Source organism: Hipposideros armiger, unplaced genomic scaffold, assembly GCF_001890085.2.
Source record: "Hipposideros armiger isolate ML-2016 unplaced genomic scaffold, ASM189008v1 scaffold_17, whole genome shotgun sequence".
NCBI lineage: Eukaryota > Metazoa > Chordata > Mammalia > Chiroptera > Hipposideridae > Hipposideros > Hipposideros armiger.
This window is the reverse complement of record NW_017731367.1, coordinates 6,729,776-6,742,429: the sequence shown is the minus strand read 5'-3', so window position 1 is coordinate 6,742,429 and position 12,654 is coordinate 6,729,776. Positions and strand designations below refer to the sequence as shown.

At 57.4% G+C, this 12,654-nt stretch overlaps 1 protein-coding gene across 1 annotated transcript in view; it reads left to right on the top strand.

Annotated features, from left to right (window-relative positions):
• The window catches only part of HDAC4 (histone deacetylase 4), a 178,220-nt gene that overhangs the window by 67,190 nt on the left and 98,376 nt on the right, over positions 1–12,654 (top strand). The window contains exon 3 of the mRNA XM_019628371.1: positions 12,480–12,650. Within this exon, the coding sequence (XP_019483916.1) occupies positions 12,480–12,650 (171 nt within the window). The remainder of the gene's footprint in view (positions 1–12,479; positions 12,651–12,654) is intronic.

The following is a 12,654-nucleotide window of genomic DNA, read 5'->3' as shown; positions in this document are numbered from 1 at the left end:
TGTTTGTTTTGTGTAAGCGGGTTCTTTTAAAGCCCCACCAAGGATGAGTCTGCAGCCGTCCGCATCTGTGTGTGTGCCCCCCTGTGGCCCCTGAGGTCCCGCAGCTGCCCGGCCCAGCATTGCAGGAAGTCGTCCTGTGGTTGTGAGGCCTGGAGCAGCGCCAAGCCTGCCGCCTCCGGCCCTCTCTCCTGGGGCACCGCGGCCACCTCCCCATTCCTGCTCTGTTCCAGGCTCTGGGTGTCACTGATACACTCGTGTTATCAGGGGTGAGTGAGGGGCCAGCAGAAAGCTAGAGTGGCCTCTGCGAGAGCTCGCCTTCCGACTCGCCACCTTAGCGGCTTTCCTGGGGTCGGCCAGCGTCTGAGTGAGCCTCTGACAGCTGCCTGGCCAGGTGGGGCCTGGTCCTTTTCTAGGGTCCCAGAAGCCATCACCTGTCGTCCGTTCTCTTGGCGTGCCCCTGCTGCCAGAGAGCACCCTCTGGGTTCTCCCTGGGGTCCAGACCTCACGCCCACCTTGGGTGGTATATCCTACAGTTTCCCATGCTCCACATTTTGCTTGATTTCATTAGAATACCTGTGTTTCCTGTAAATTGGCAGTTTAATCTGGAGGTTTGATCAGAGTCAAACATGACTGAGTTGGCACGACTTGACACACGCAGTGTGCGTTTCATCGCGAGGCGCCCAGCTGTGTGTGGTTAGCAGCCGGGTTTTTCTCAGAATTCTTTTTGGTCGAGCTTGCCTCCCGCCTCACACGGCTCTGGAGGTGATATACTCCGATTCCGTTTCTCCGTGAGGGGCGGAGCGCTGCTACGCACACTGACCATGTCTCGAGTCGCTGCGTCCCGTCCCGTCCCCCCAGCCAGCCCCCACTGGCCTCTTCGCAGGTGATTGCGTTCCGTCACTGGACCCGCACAGCTGGATATCGACATTATTCGTGTCCTGCTCGGGCGGTGTCTGAGGCGGTGCTCATACTTGTCCACTCTCAGCCCCCCTTTCTTCCTGCGTCCCAGATGCTCAGGGGCCTCCCCTTAACTGAAGGCTTGTCGGGGTGTTGGGCCTGGATGTGTCACACCCGTGTGTGTCTGAGTTGTTCTGGGAAGACCGTGTCCCCGAGCGCCATTCCAGCCTCACTGTGCCTTCTTAGCGCTCAGCGTTCACTGTTTCCTGGCTGTGACCTCATGTCCCTTGTGGGGTGACCACACCTACATTTCTGTGTCTGCTGAACTTGTTCTTCAGCGTCTGCAGTTCAAGCTGAAATTGTCTTGATTTATTTTCTGTTTTCCCCTGCTTTGCTGTGCTTTCTGTGTCTGCAGTCATGTGTCCCACCAGTTCTGGAACATTCTCAGCCACCTGTCTTCAAACCCTGCCTCTGCAGAGGTCAGAGCACAGGCTCTGGCCCTCCCTGGCTTGGGGGCGGGGGGTGCAGGACTGCTGACTCGTCGCTGTAGATGACGGGAGATGGGCAGGAAGACGGGGTGTCTCAGCAGTCAGCCGGGGCCCTGCTGGTGGGTGGGTGAGGAAGGGGGGGCCTGGGCGCTTCCGATTTATACAGAACCGTCCCGATCGCCTGACTTCTGCTCCTTTGTCTTCATTCGGTTCCCTTCATTCTCCTGGGCTACAAAGAGCTTTTTATTTCTTTCCCAAAGGGAGAGGAGGGGGCGGGGAGCTGACCTGAAGTGGCCAGCGGCTGCCGTCTGCTCAGACCCAGGCCTGAGGAGATGAAACCTGGCTTTGTCCCCCTCTGTCCCCAGCAGTGGACTCTTACTCCTCGGTGCCTGTAACTCCGGCTATCTCTGGGTCCTCTTCCTGTCACCTGAGGTTGAGGATTCCATTTTGGTTCCATGTCTGTCAGTATCGGGGGACCCCTTACCTGTGAGTTCAATGGGTTTGCAGAACAGGGGGCCCGGGCACGTGGGGACCTGCCCCCACTGTGTTGAGTGGCAGTGGGGATGGGGGTCTGTCCGAGGGGGCCTTAGCTTAGAGGTGGGCTGCTCCCTTCAGGGTGTAGCTTGGCCCCTGGGCTTGAAGGTGACGTGTGGTCCGTTTGTGAAGCTGCCCTGGCAGGTCACAGCTAGTGAAGACGGTGGGTGGGCCTCCGTCTTTTCTCTTCCTCCCCACGTCTGCACCCGTGTCCCTCAGTCAGTGCCTTTAAGGAAGACGGTGTGGGGATGGGCCAGCCCAATCTGTTTATGAAACCCCAGTCTGTTTCAGTTAAGCTGGATTTCAGCCTGAACACCAGACAATCTGTGTGGGTTGTGGCTCCAGGACAGGGAACCGAGGCCGCGGCCCTTCCCGCGGGGCCCCGAGGTGGAGCCCCTGCTGTACCCAGTCACCCCTCCTCACTCCTGGTTAAAGCACAGAGCGGGTTTTTCCAGGTCTGAGCAAGGTCAGGCCTGCTTCTGTCCATGACTCCTGTAGGAACTACGGTTGGTTTTGCGAGAAATCACTTGGTTATTACAAAGGCAAGTGTCCGCTCCAGGAAAGGGATGTTGTTCCCCTCAGGCTGCGGCCACTGCCGCTGTCCCTGCTGCTGCCGTCCCCACGCCTGTGGTTGCAGCACTTCCCTCAGGCAGGGAAATTCTTCCCATCCCCTCTGTGCCCGCCCTCCTGTGCCCGTGGGCCCATTCTGCCCGCTCTGGGAGCGGCGGGGTGTGCCAGGCATAGGAATACACTGGGCTCTGTGGGCTGTAAAGGAAGGGGCTCCAGCCTTTTGTGCCGCCGATCAGACCCCATGTGCCAGGCCGGGACGTTCTCCTCTCCCCTGCCCTGGCTCTGACGTGGGGAGCTCATGGAACGCGCTGTGCTTCTAGAAGACCATGGAAGCTTCTGGAAGGCTGAGCTGCCTGAGGGGCTCGCTGGACACTCCAGGGCAGTGCTTGCTGTCCTGGGCTCTGCAGAGCTACTGCCCGTGACTGGACGAGGTCGGGGATGTCCGCCCTTCCCTCACACGCGTCCACGGCTCTGCCTTCAGCTGTCAGACGTGCAGACGCAGAGGGGTCAGCTTGCACCCTTCTGGGGGGTCTCTCTCTCTGGCATCCTGACCACCAGGTTTCATCTTGGCGTCTTCCTCACCCTCAGCGTAAAAAGCACTTCCTGGCCCACGTTTTGGGGAACAGGGTTCAGTAGCACGAGGCAGACGGGCTCAGCTCAGCCCCGTTGGGGATGGGAAAGGTGCCGGCCTCTCCTGGACACCCACCCTTCCGAGGTCGGATGCCCAGAGCGGTTTTCTCTCTGCACTGGCACAAACCCCGTGACAGGCTGCGTGCTGGTCCCTGTATGGACGCTGGATCGCACACGCGGCACCAGTCACCTGCCAGCACTTCCATGTGAGCCCGGTGCCTCACCGATAAGTAGGCGCCCTGCCACTACCGCGCACGATGGAGGTCAGCAGAAGCCAGGTGCCTTCTCCCAGGTCAGCGGCCCGGAGCCCACTCTCTGCTACTGTCCCCGTCCTGTTGGGGACCATGCAGGGCTAGTCTTGTCGTGTCCTCATGCTCTGACCCACGCTGTAGGTGTTTGGGGAGACCAGTTTTTCTCCTGGGTGTCCTGTGAGCTGACACCACAGTGGCCCCAGCCTCCATTTGTCCCCGTAGCTTTACTAGGGAATACCCCCCTGTAGCCTGGAACCAGCCACCACAGAGTGGTTTCCACATGTAGATCCCACTTCACCGTGAGTGGCTCCCACGTTGGTTTGCCCAGACACGGGTGGGCAGAGTATGCCTGCTTGTTCCCCTCCCCACTGGAGTGTTCTGTCTGGTGCCAACAGATAGAGAAGGCGGGGGCCCCTCAGGGACGCCGCAAGGCCATGGGAGGACCCTAACCAGCTGTGGGAAGTCCCCCTCAGGTGGCTGAGAGCCCACATCTTACTGGTGTATCCACGGGCCTCAGACTTCCTTCCGGAGACAAACATCCCGAGCGCCTGCGTGTTGGGAGGTGATGTGATGGGCGGAGGGGACAGCTGACTTAGGCAAACGGAGCAGCGGCGTGAGCACAGCCTGCTGTCCATTGCAGCTTCTTATTTGAGTGGTGGAAGCAGTGTGTCACGGAGGTTTTCTGTTTCTGTTCAGCAGGCTCGTGTGGCTGGGCAGCACGTGTAACCTTGTCCTCGTGGTGCTGGGCGGGGGGCGAGGCCGTGGCCGTGTCCAGGCCGGAGCGGCACCATGCAGGCTGGCTGTGCGGCTGCTCTGGCCAGGAGCTTCTCAGAAGCAGAGTTTGTTCATGGGAAGCTTTGAACTACCAGACACTCGAGCAGGCCTGTGATTCCAGGGGAGACTGGCCAGGTCGCAAGGAGAGAGAGGGGTCAGGCGGGCCTACCAGCACTGGGGGCTCCAGGCAGGGGTTCTCAGGGTTCAAGGGTGCCTGACCCCCCGAGCTCTGCTGGAGCCCACAGACGCCCAGCTCGCCACAGCAGAGCATCCCTGGACCCCCACCAGCCTGAGAACCAGTGCCGTGGGGTGACCTGCAAGTCCCTAGACTCCCCACCCCCAGTTCCAGTTTGGGGTTTGCCACTGCATTTGCTGTGTGGCCTTGGGCAGCTTACTCAGCCTCTCAGTGCTTCAGTTTCCCCACCTGTCACATGGGGTAAGGCTGGTATCTATCACTGTCCTGTGGGGTCCTTTGTTTTATACCTTAAATTAGGTAGCTCGGTAAAGCCAGGCCAGGCTCAGCCCGCCGGGTCCGTGACCCCGTGTGATGACGGCAGGTGTGCCTGCCGGGACTTCCTCCCCTGCCTCCGGCGTGGAGCAGACTCCCTGCCTTAGGAGATTTCTCAGTGATTTTGAAGAGTAAGCCACTGCCTTCCTGTCTGCACGGCAGGAGCACGGGGTACACCTGGGCCTAAGGTGTGTGGCTCCTTCCTGGTTTCTAGCACTGTGCGAGGACCTCGCATGCATGGGGGACAGAAAGGGTTGTGTTCAGTGTGACATTTCATCTATGCAAACTACACGATGCCCACGCCGGAAAGAACCTTCCCACGTGTGTCACCCACAGAACCTCTAGACGCCTCCACCAGTTATGTTTATGTCTTTACACTGGGATCTGAGTTGAAAACAGTACAAAACAAAACAGCCTCTTCATGCACCATATCTTTTTTTAAATTTTTCAAGTATAATTTAAATGGTAGTGAATAGTTAATGTAAGCTTATTTCTTTGGTATTGTTTATATTCACTGTAAATGAGGCAAAGAGAAACAATATATGCAAATGATATATGTGCTCATTTACGTATAGGCCTAGGTAGGGGCCATTTACTTACATTCCCACAGAATTCTTTATATCTTTATATTAAAGCGCTTCCGACTTCTCCACGTCATCTCCCCTTTACACACACACACACACACACACACACGCACACGCACGCACGCATGTAAGTAGAACAATTGTAATTCAGTTAAGAGCACCTTTGGGGAAAGTGATATTGCATATAAATCAGCGTTTTGAATAAAACCTGATGTGACTGTTCAGTCCTTTTGAGTGATGTGTTTAATACGTTGTGCCTTTCGAAGCTCCGCAGCGAGTTGCAGGTTGAACACGTGGATCTAACTTTGCTCCCTCCTGAAATTCACACCAATTCCTGTGAAGATAACAGGTCAGAAGCAGTGCCTCACCCACACCCAGCTCGCGGCCTCTAAATGCTGCTTCCCACGGGGAGACCAGCTCTCCTCGGAGGGACGTCTGATGCCCTGTGGGGATCAAAAACTGCAAGGAGAGCCCGCAGCAGAGCAGAGGGCAGTTCCCCGAGACCGCTGGGGGCTCCAGGGAGACCAGGGACCAGTCCAAGGGGCTCCCTGTCTGGTGGTCACGGAGCTGCAGTGGGCTCAGGTCATTATCATCTTGAAAACACATCTTGAAATCACTGCTCACATGAGGGGGTGCTGGGGCACCAACTCATTATTTTAAAATTGGCAAATAAAGGAAGACTCCTGCACTTGCCCTGCCTTTCTTCTAAATACTGTTTGTCAGAGAATAAGTGGTTGGTTTGGGTTCTTCCTCGTGTAGCAGTGGTCTAGCTCACAGGTGAAGGGGGTGATGGAGCCATCCAGGCGGGGACCCCTGGGAAGCCATGCTGCTCACAGGCGCTTCCCAGGGGTGGCATCCTCCGGGGGGGCGGGGTTCTGGCTGGAATCATAGTGGAATCTGCCCAGGCCTCCACACCTCACTCAGTTTACTGGAAACACCAGGACCAGGAGCCCTGCATCTGCTCCCCAGGTGTGGTCGGCAAAACGCAGATGTGGCAGGCTCCGGACAGGTGACCAGTGTCTGCACCCCGTAACTGGAGGGTGCAGGGGTGCGGGAGGGGAGGAGGTACCTTTAGATTCAAGGGGATTTAAGAGACATTGGCCAACTGCAATGTGTGGACTGTATTTGGATCTTGATTTGAATAAAGTTTTAAAAACATGTATGAGCCTGTCTAAAAAGTGGAAATACTTTCTGGCTCTTTGATATTATCATAGCGTCATTAACTTATTTGGGCATGTTGATGGTATTTGGTTTTGTTTTTGAAAAGAGTTCATTTAGAGATACTTGCCGAAGGATTTGTGGATGAGGTGCTGTGCTGGCTGGTCTGCTTCAGTGTCGTCGAGCAGAATGGAAGGGGGTGGGCGTATGGAAGACGGAGGTTGGCCAGGGATTGACAGTTGTTGGAACCAGGTGATGGTTCCGTGGGAGTCGATTACACTATTCTCTCTGCCGCTATGTACTTTTGACATTGTCCCTAAAAATATAAAAAGACATATTCCAGAGACAGGCCATAAACTCACAGAGATGAGGAGGACAGAAGGACAGACAGCACCAGCCTCAGTCTGGAAGTTGGAAAGCAGGTGCCTAAGTCACACTGCTGAAGCCTGAATCCACGGGACCGGCACCGCCATCTGCAGAGAGCAGCCCACAGCCCTGCCAGCAGCGGCGCAGGGAGAGGGGCCCGAAGTGGAGGGGGCGAAGCAGCAGATGCAGAGGGCCCCTAACCGCCTGCCCCGCTGCACTGGGCACCAAGCCGGGCCCGCCCTCCTCACCGTGGTGGCTGACAGAAAGATTTTTCTCTGGAGAATATACCGAATCCTTGGCCTGCGGATGTGAGCAAGTTGAGGACGTGGGCACTCTAACAAGAACGGGACATAAAGGACTGTGTTCGTGGTGAGTGCTGAGGGCCAAGGGGCGAAGGCTCCCCTCGGGCGAGATGTGCCAGCCTGAGCGGGGAGCCCTGCGGGCCTGAGCCGGGCGCCGGGAAGATGCCAGCTCACACACCCTCCAGTGACGCTCGGCAGTGACGCCCACTCTGCCCGTGGCTTCCACTAGGGTTCCTGCCTCCACTCTTCTCAGGGACACAGTCTGGGGTGGCCTGGTGCCTGCAGATGGCTCTAGCTGGGGGAACAGAAGCAAACAAATAGGATGTGGAGGAAACACTGCAGGGAAAAGCAGCCTGGGAAGTCAGCGCTCCCGCCCTGAGAGATTAGACCACAACTTTATCCGTCCAATAAGCCAGGATACTCAGGAGGCCTCGCTCTCTGAATGGGGCTTTGTGATTCGTCAGTTAAAAACAGAAAAGCAGAAATGACACAAAACTTGGTGAAAAGCTTGGAATATGTATTTAAGGATATCTCATTGAAAGTTGAGTATAAGAGAAAGAAAAGGAAACCAGGAGAAAATGAAAAACAGGATTGTTCCAGGACACTTGCCACCTGAATGTTAGAAGTTTCTGAAGGAGGAAATGGAGAAAAACAAGTCTTCAAGGAAATAATTCAAGGAAATTCCCCACAGCTGGAGGGCACCAGCTGCCATACTGAACAGGTCAACTGGGGGCCCACAGTGGGTGCAAGAAGATCGTCCCCAAGCCACGTAATTTTGAAATTTCAGAGCACGGAGGACAAGGAGAAGACCTTACAGACACTAGAGAGAAAAATCACGTCCCACACAAAGGCCTCGGATCCAGGTCACATTTGTCAGCAGCAGTGCTGGAACCTGTGTGTAGCCGGGTGATGCCAACGGAGCGGAGAATAATGCACCTTCAACATGCAGGCCTCCCGTGCCCCCCCTTTCGAGATGCAGCTGGAACCCGAGTTCCCGCAGAATGAGAGAGTGAAGCCAGAAAGATGGGTGGGCAAGGGAGCCGGGTGGCCCGGTCGCGGCTGGGGACAAGGGACTGCCCTGGCAGACGAGGAGGCCGACCAGGGCCTGGCCGGCAGGAGCTCGGGGCAGGTGTGGGGGCGGCTGGCCCTGTGCTGCCCGTGCCCTGAGCGGCCCACTGGCCCTGCAGGCAGGTCACTGACCCGCCCCCTCTCTGTCACAGGGCCTCACTCCCCCAGGACGAGCTTTCTCCTTGTGGCCTTCTGCGAGGCTCACAGCTGGGGACAGGAGGGGCCCCGGCAGACACAGAAGCAGGAGTGCCCGGCAGTTCTAGGGCACGTGACCATCCTGCCAGATGCCGCCATGGGCGTGCCCGTGGTTTCCCCCCAGAAGGGACTCTGGTCAGCTGCCCTGGCGGCTAAAGGCAGACTGGACTCAAGACATCCCATCTTTTCCTGAGGCCGTCATGCCGTCACCCTCTCAGTCCACTGCGTCTGTGCTCATTCCATCATTTAGGGAGCTCTTGCTCAGGGTGACATCCGTGGGCGCTATGACCGGAAGGAGGAGCGAGGCCTGCCTACCAAGGTCAGAGTGTCGGGGCGACGGTGCGGAGCAGGGCACAGGCCTTGTCCTCACCGGGAGCTGGGGTCGCCCTCCATCACTGCACCGCGCCGTCACCCGAAACGTGTTCTTTGGCAGGTGTGACGCATTTCACAGTAAAAGAGGAAACCACTTAAAAATCAGTCACGCATGTCTAGTTTTGCCTTTCCTCCCTTTCTCCCCTCACCCCCCCCCCACACACACACAGGCAAATGTCAGGCAGAGTAAGAGGAAATCGTGGTTACATAGTTGGAATATCTATTATTTCTCCTTAGATTTGAATGAGTCATTCTTTACTTGAATAGACCCCAAGCTTTGGTCATGTTTTTCTGAAGAATAGTGCTGCTGCTCATTTCTCTTCCGTGTGGTGCGTGACGAGGGGGCCTAACCCATGTGCTGGCAGATGGCAGTGTCCTTTCTTAGGGTCATTGACTTGGAGAGGGAGAGGGAGACTGCCGGGTTTTGTCTGTCTGTGATGAGAGCTGGTGACGCGCGCAGGCTTCACTCTGACAGGCTCTGAATGCAGGCTTTGTTTTGTACGAACGTCACGAGTCTAATTGTACTAACATGTTTCTCAGGCACAACCTATAAAAGCGGTTTTCCCCTCCACCATAGATATTCATGAGAATACAGGCTTTTGTTGTTGTGACGCTGCATTCTTTAAGTAGAGAAGGTTTTATTGTTTCCTTCAGGGCGCTTTGGGTCAAAAACACTAGCAGCTTCTGTTGGGAACTCATGGCATTTGAAATAGTTTTTGATACAGAAATATTGGGTTGTTGGAAAAGTCATGACGCATTTTTGCAACGAAAAATGTAGAAAAAAATACGTCATGACTTTTCCGATGACCCAATAGTACAAGTCATATATGATGCACCTGCCAGGGACTGGAATGAGCGGGGACTGTGACTGTGCAGCTGGCGTGCAGGGAAGGGCCTGGGGACAGGTTCGCCACGCCTCCCACCTGGCGGCCAGGTGTGCGGCACCCTGGGGGCAAGAAGGCAGCCTGTCTCGGGAGCCATGCGTGGGTCTCCTTGGCCCACGTCGGCTCAGATGTTCATTTCTGTCCAATCGGAGACGCAGCGCGTTTTTCAGAGAATAAGACGTGGCGGTAGCTGGTTGCGGCGTGTCTGACTTAGGGAACGGGCAGCTTTCGCTCCCTGTGCTGCTTCCGGCTTTCTGTAGCAGAAGAAGCAAGTTTTCCGTGATGCCTCAGAGTGGTAAGCTGGGCAGGACTTCCATCCCTGTAAGGGTGAGATGTGCAGTGCGGGCAGCGATGACGTCCTCTGAAGGCCCCTTGCCACCGGCCCCGCCCCGGCAGCCTGCCCGCGCCTGCTCCCTTTTTGGGCAGCGGGGAGCTTGGCCCACAGGCGTGCCCCCTCGACAGCCCTCACTGGACCAGTCGGCTCTGGTGTCTGCGGAAGGACTCACGGGCTGCCAGGGCGGGTGTCCCGAGAAGATTCCCAGACTCAGGCGAACCCCAGCTTGTGTGTGGTCAGCATGCAGGGCCCGCCCGCACCAGTGCTGACGAGGGACAAGCAGAGTGTGAGACAACAGCATAGGCTGTTGTCACCTGTGAACACGGACGCAAACATCCTCAGGCCACGTAAACCGATCACAGGCTGCGTCCACCAGGGACTGTGTGTGTGTGTCACCAAGGACGGCAAAGTCAGGTGCATACTTCGAAAGCAAAGGCAGACTGACCTGAGAAGGTGTGTTAAGTAGCTCACCTGTGATCGGAGGTGACGAGGCACGTTAACAGATTGATGGAGAGCAGCTTTGTGGCCCCACCTGTGGTCCCGGAGGAAACCGCAGAACCTGGCGACCGTCCCAGCCCCGACGGTTTTAGGGATCACGCAGAACTATCGCACGTGAGGCAGGACCCCCGCCCCCAGGGAAAGCCTTCAAATGCTGTGTCCCTTGCTCTGCACGGAGCTGCTCCGCCCTCCACACTGCCTCACTCCTACGGGGAAGTCTGAAGCGATCCAGGAGTATGCTGAGGTTTCTAAACTGGTGCTGTTCACAGGCTCCGCTTGGCTCTGAGTCTTGTAATCAAAGTGAACAGGAAAGAAGAGATTAACAAAATCCAGTCTGGACCAGCTTGGATGCGGGGAGGGCGTGGGGGGAGGACACCACTGTTCCCTGGTCCTGTTTGTGAAAACACCATTTGTGTCGCTTTTTCTCACATTAACATCAGCTAGAAGCCTCTTACTCTGTCAGGCCTGACACCCCATTAGAAAAAAGTAAATGCATACATTTAAAAAGTTGGGGTGGATGCCACTGCCTTAGGGACCAGAAGAGAAACGATCAGCTGGTGGTGTTTATGTGGTGCCTGTCTCTTTCCTGTTTCCTGGTGCGCGGACCTGGCCCGGAAGGAACCAGAGAGCCGTCCGGCAACTTCCTGGGCTCTGCCTGCGTGGCCATGCCCTGCAGGTGCAGTGACAGATTTAGGTCCGGACACCGGGGCCCAGAGAGCCCCCTGACTGCGTCGGCTCAGGGCCGCAGAACCCAGGGCGCCCAGCCTTGCCTTATTAGAACGGCCAGCGTGGGCCTACCACCTCGGCAGTGACCCCAGAAACACCCTGTCCCGAGGGCGGTTCCACTCCTGGGCTACGGGGCTGGGAGCCCACACGTCCTGAGGAACTGGGTTATGTCTGTAGCCGGGGCTCTGCGGCCTCGGCGTCAGGTCCCAGGCATGTAGGGAGGCCACTCTCGGATGACATAACATGGCCTGTGCTGAGGGTCCAGGCGTAGATGGCCCTGATGTGAGGAGCTGGTCCTTGGTGGCACGCCTCTGTTGAGTTGGGGCTCCCGTCTGAGCCTGGGACACGCCCTCCTCCCATTCCCCGGGTCTGGTGTTTCTCAGTTGATGAAGAAATGAGCCCGGAGCAGGTTGTAAGGGGAGCTGTCTGGAAGAGCCGGACGGTGAGCTCTCCACATCCTCCCAGGGCCCCAGGGCGCCGCTGAGTGTCTGGGAAGCAGCCGCCGCCGCTGGCCGGCCGGGCACCACGTGTGCTTGTGGACTTGACAAAATGTGGGCCTGTCCCAGCAGGGCACCCACATCCGATGTTTGGGGATTTCTGTAACTTAAAACTTGCTTTCTTCCTGTGTTCCTTTTCCTTTTCTTGTAATAATTTGTTATTGATTTGTAAGCATTAAGATTGATTTGACTGTGTTTCTAATCAAAAGAATCACTTGTAGCTTTCCTTCGGCTGCCCATTGGGGCGGGGCAGGGAACCGTGTCTTTGTGAAGCCTGAGAACGCGGTCCTGATGGATGTGCGTGGGCGGCCCGGCGGGCAGGGCCTTTATTGGCTGCGGCCGTAAACATGTTTTCCGAGCGGGCGCCCACGTCACCATGGCAACGGGCCTCGCCGAGCGCTCTGGACCGCTCCTGGGGCACACAGCGTTCCGTGTCGGGCACACAGCCTGCAGCGGCCAGCCGGCCTCTCCACCGCCTGCGCGGAGCTCTCCAGAGCCTGCTCCTCCTCGCTCTTTGTTGGCTTCCAGAAGTGCCTTCAGAGGCCAGTGGGGCTGCAGCCGGGTCCTCCGCGCGAGCGGGGGCCCCCGTGCAGGGCGGGCGCAGGGGGGAGGGTGCGCGTGCGTCCTGGTCTGCCCTCCGCCGTGCGGGTGACAGAGGCGACTCTGAGCCCCGCACCATGAGCCTGCTGCGCTGGACAGTAGGGGACACTTCTGACACGTGAAACGTCCTCCAGCACGTGGGGACCCCTTGGTGCTTGCAGGGCTCTGGGCAGAGGGGGTGGGTGGCTCGGGGCCGCGGACGCTGTGCCCCGCAGTGACGGCTCTTCTGTGCTCTGTCCACAGTGGAGGTGGCCTCAGCGCTGCCTTTGCAGGTGGCCCCGCCGGCCGTGCCCATGGACCTGCGCCTGGACCACCAGTTCCCGCTGCCCGTGGCCGAGCCCGCCCTGCGCGAGCAGCAGCTGCAGCAGGAGCTCCTGGCGCTGAAGCAGAAGCAGCAGCTGCAGAGGCAGCTCCTCAT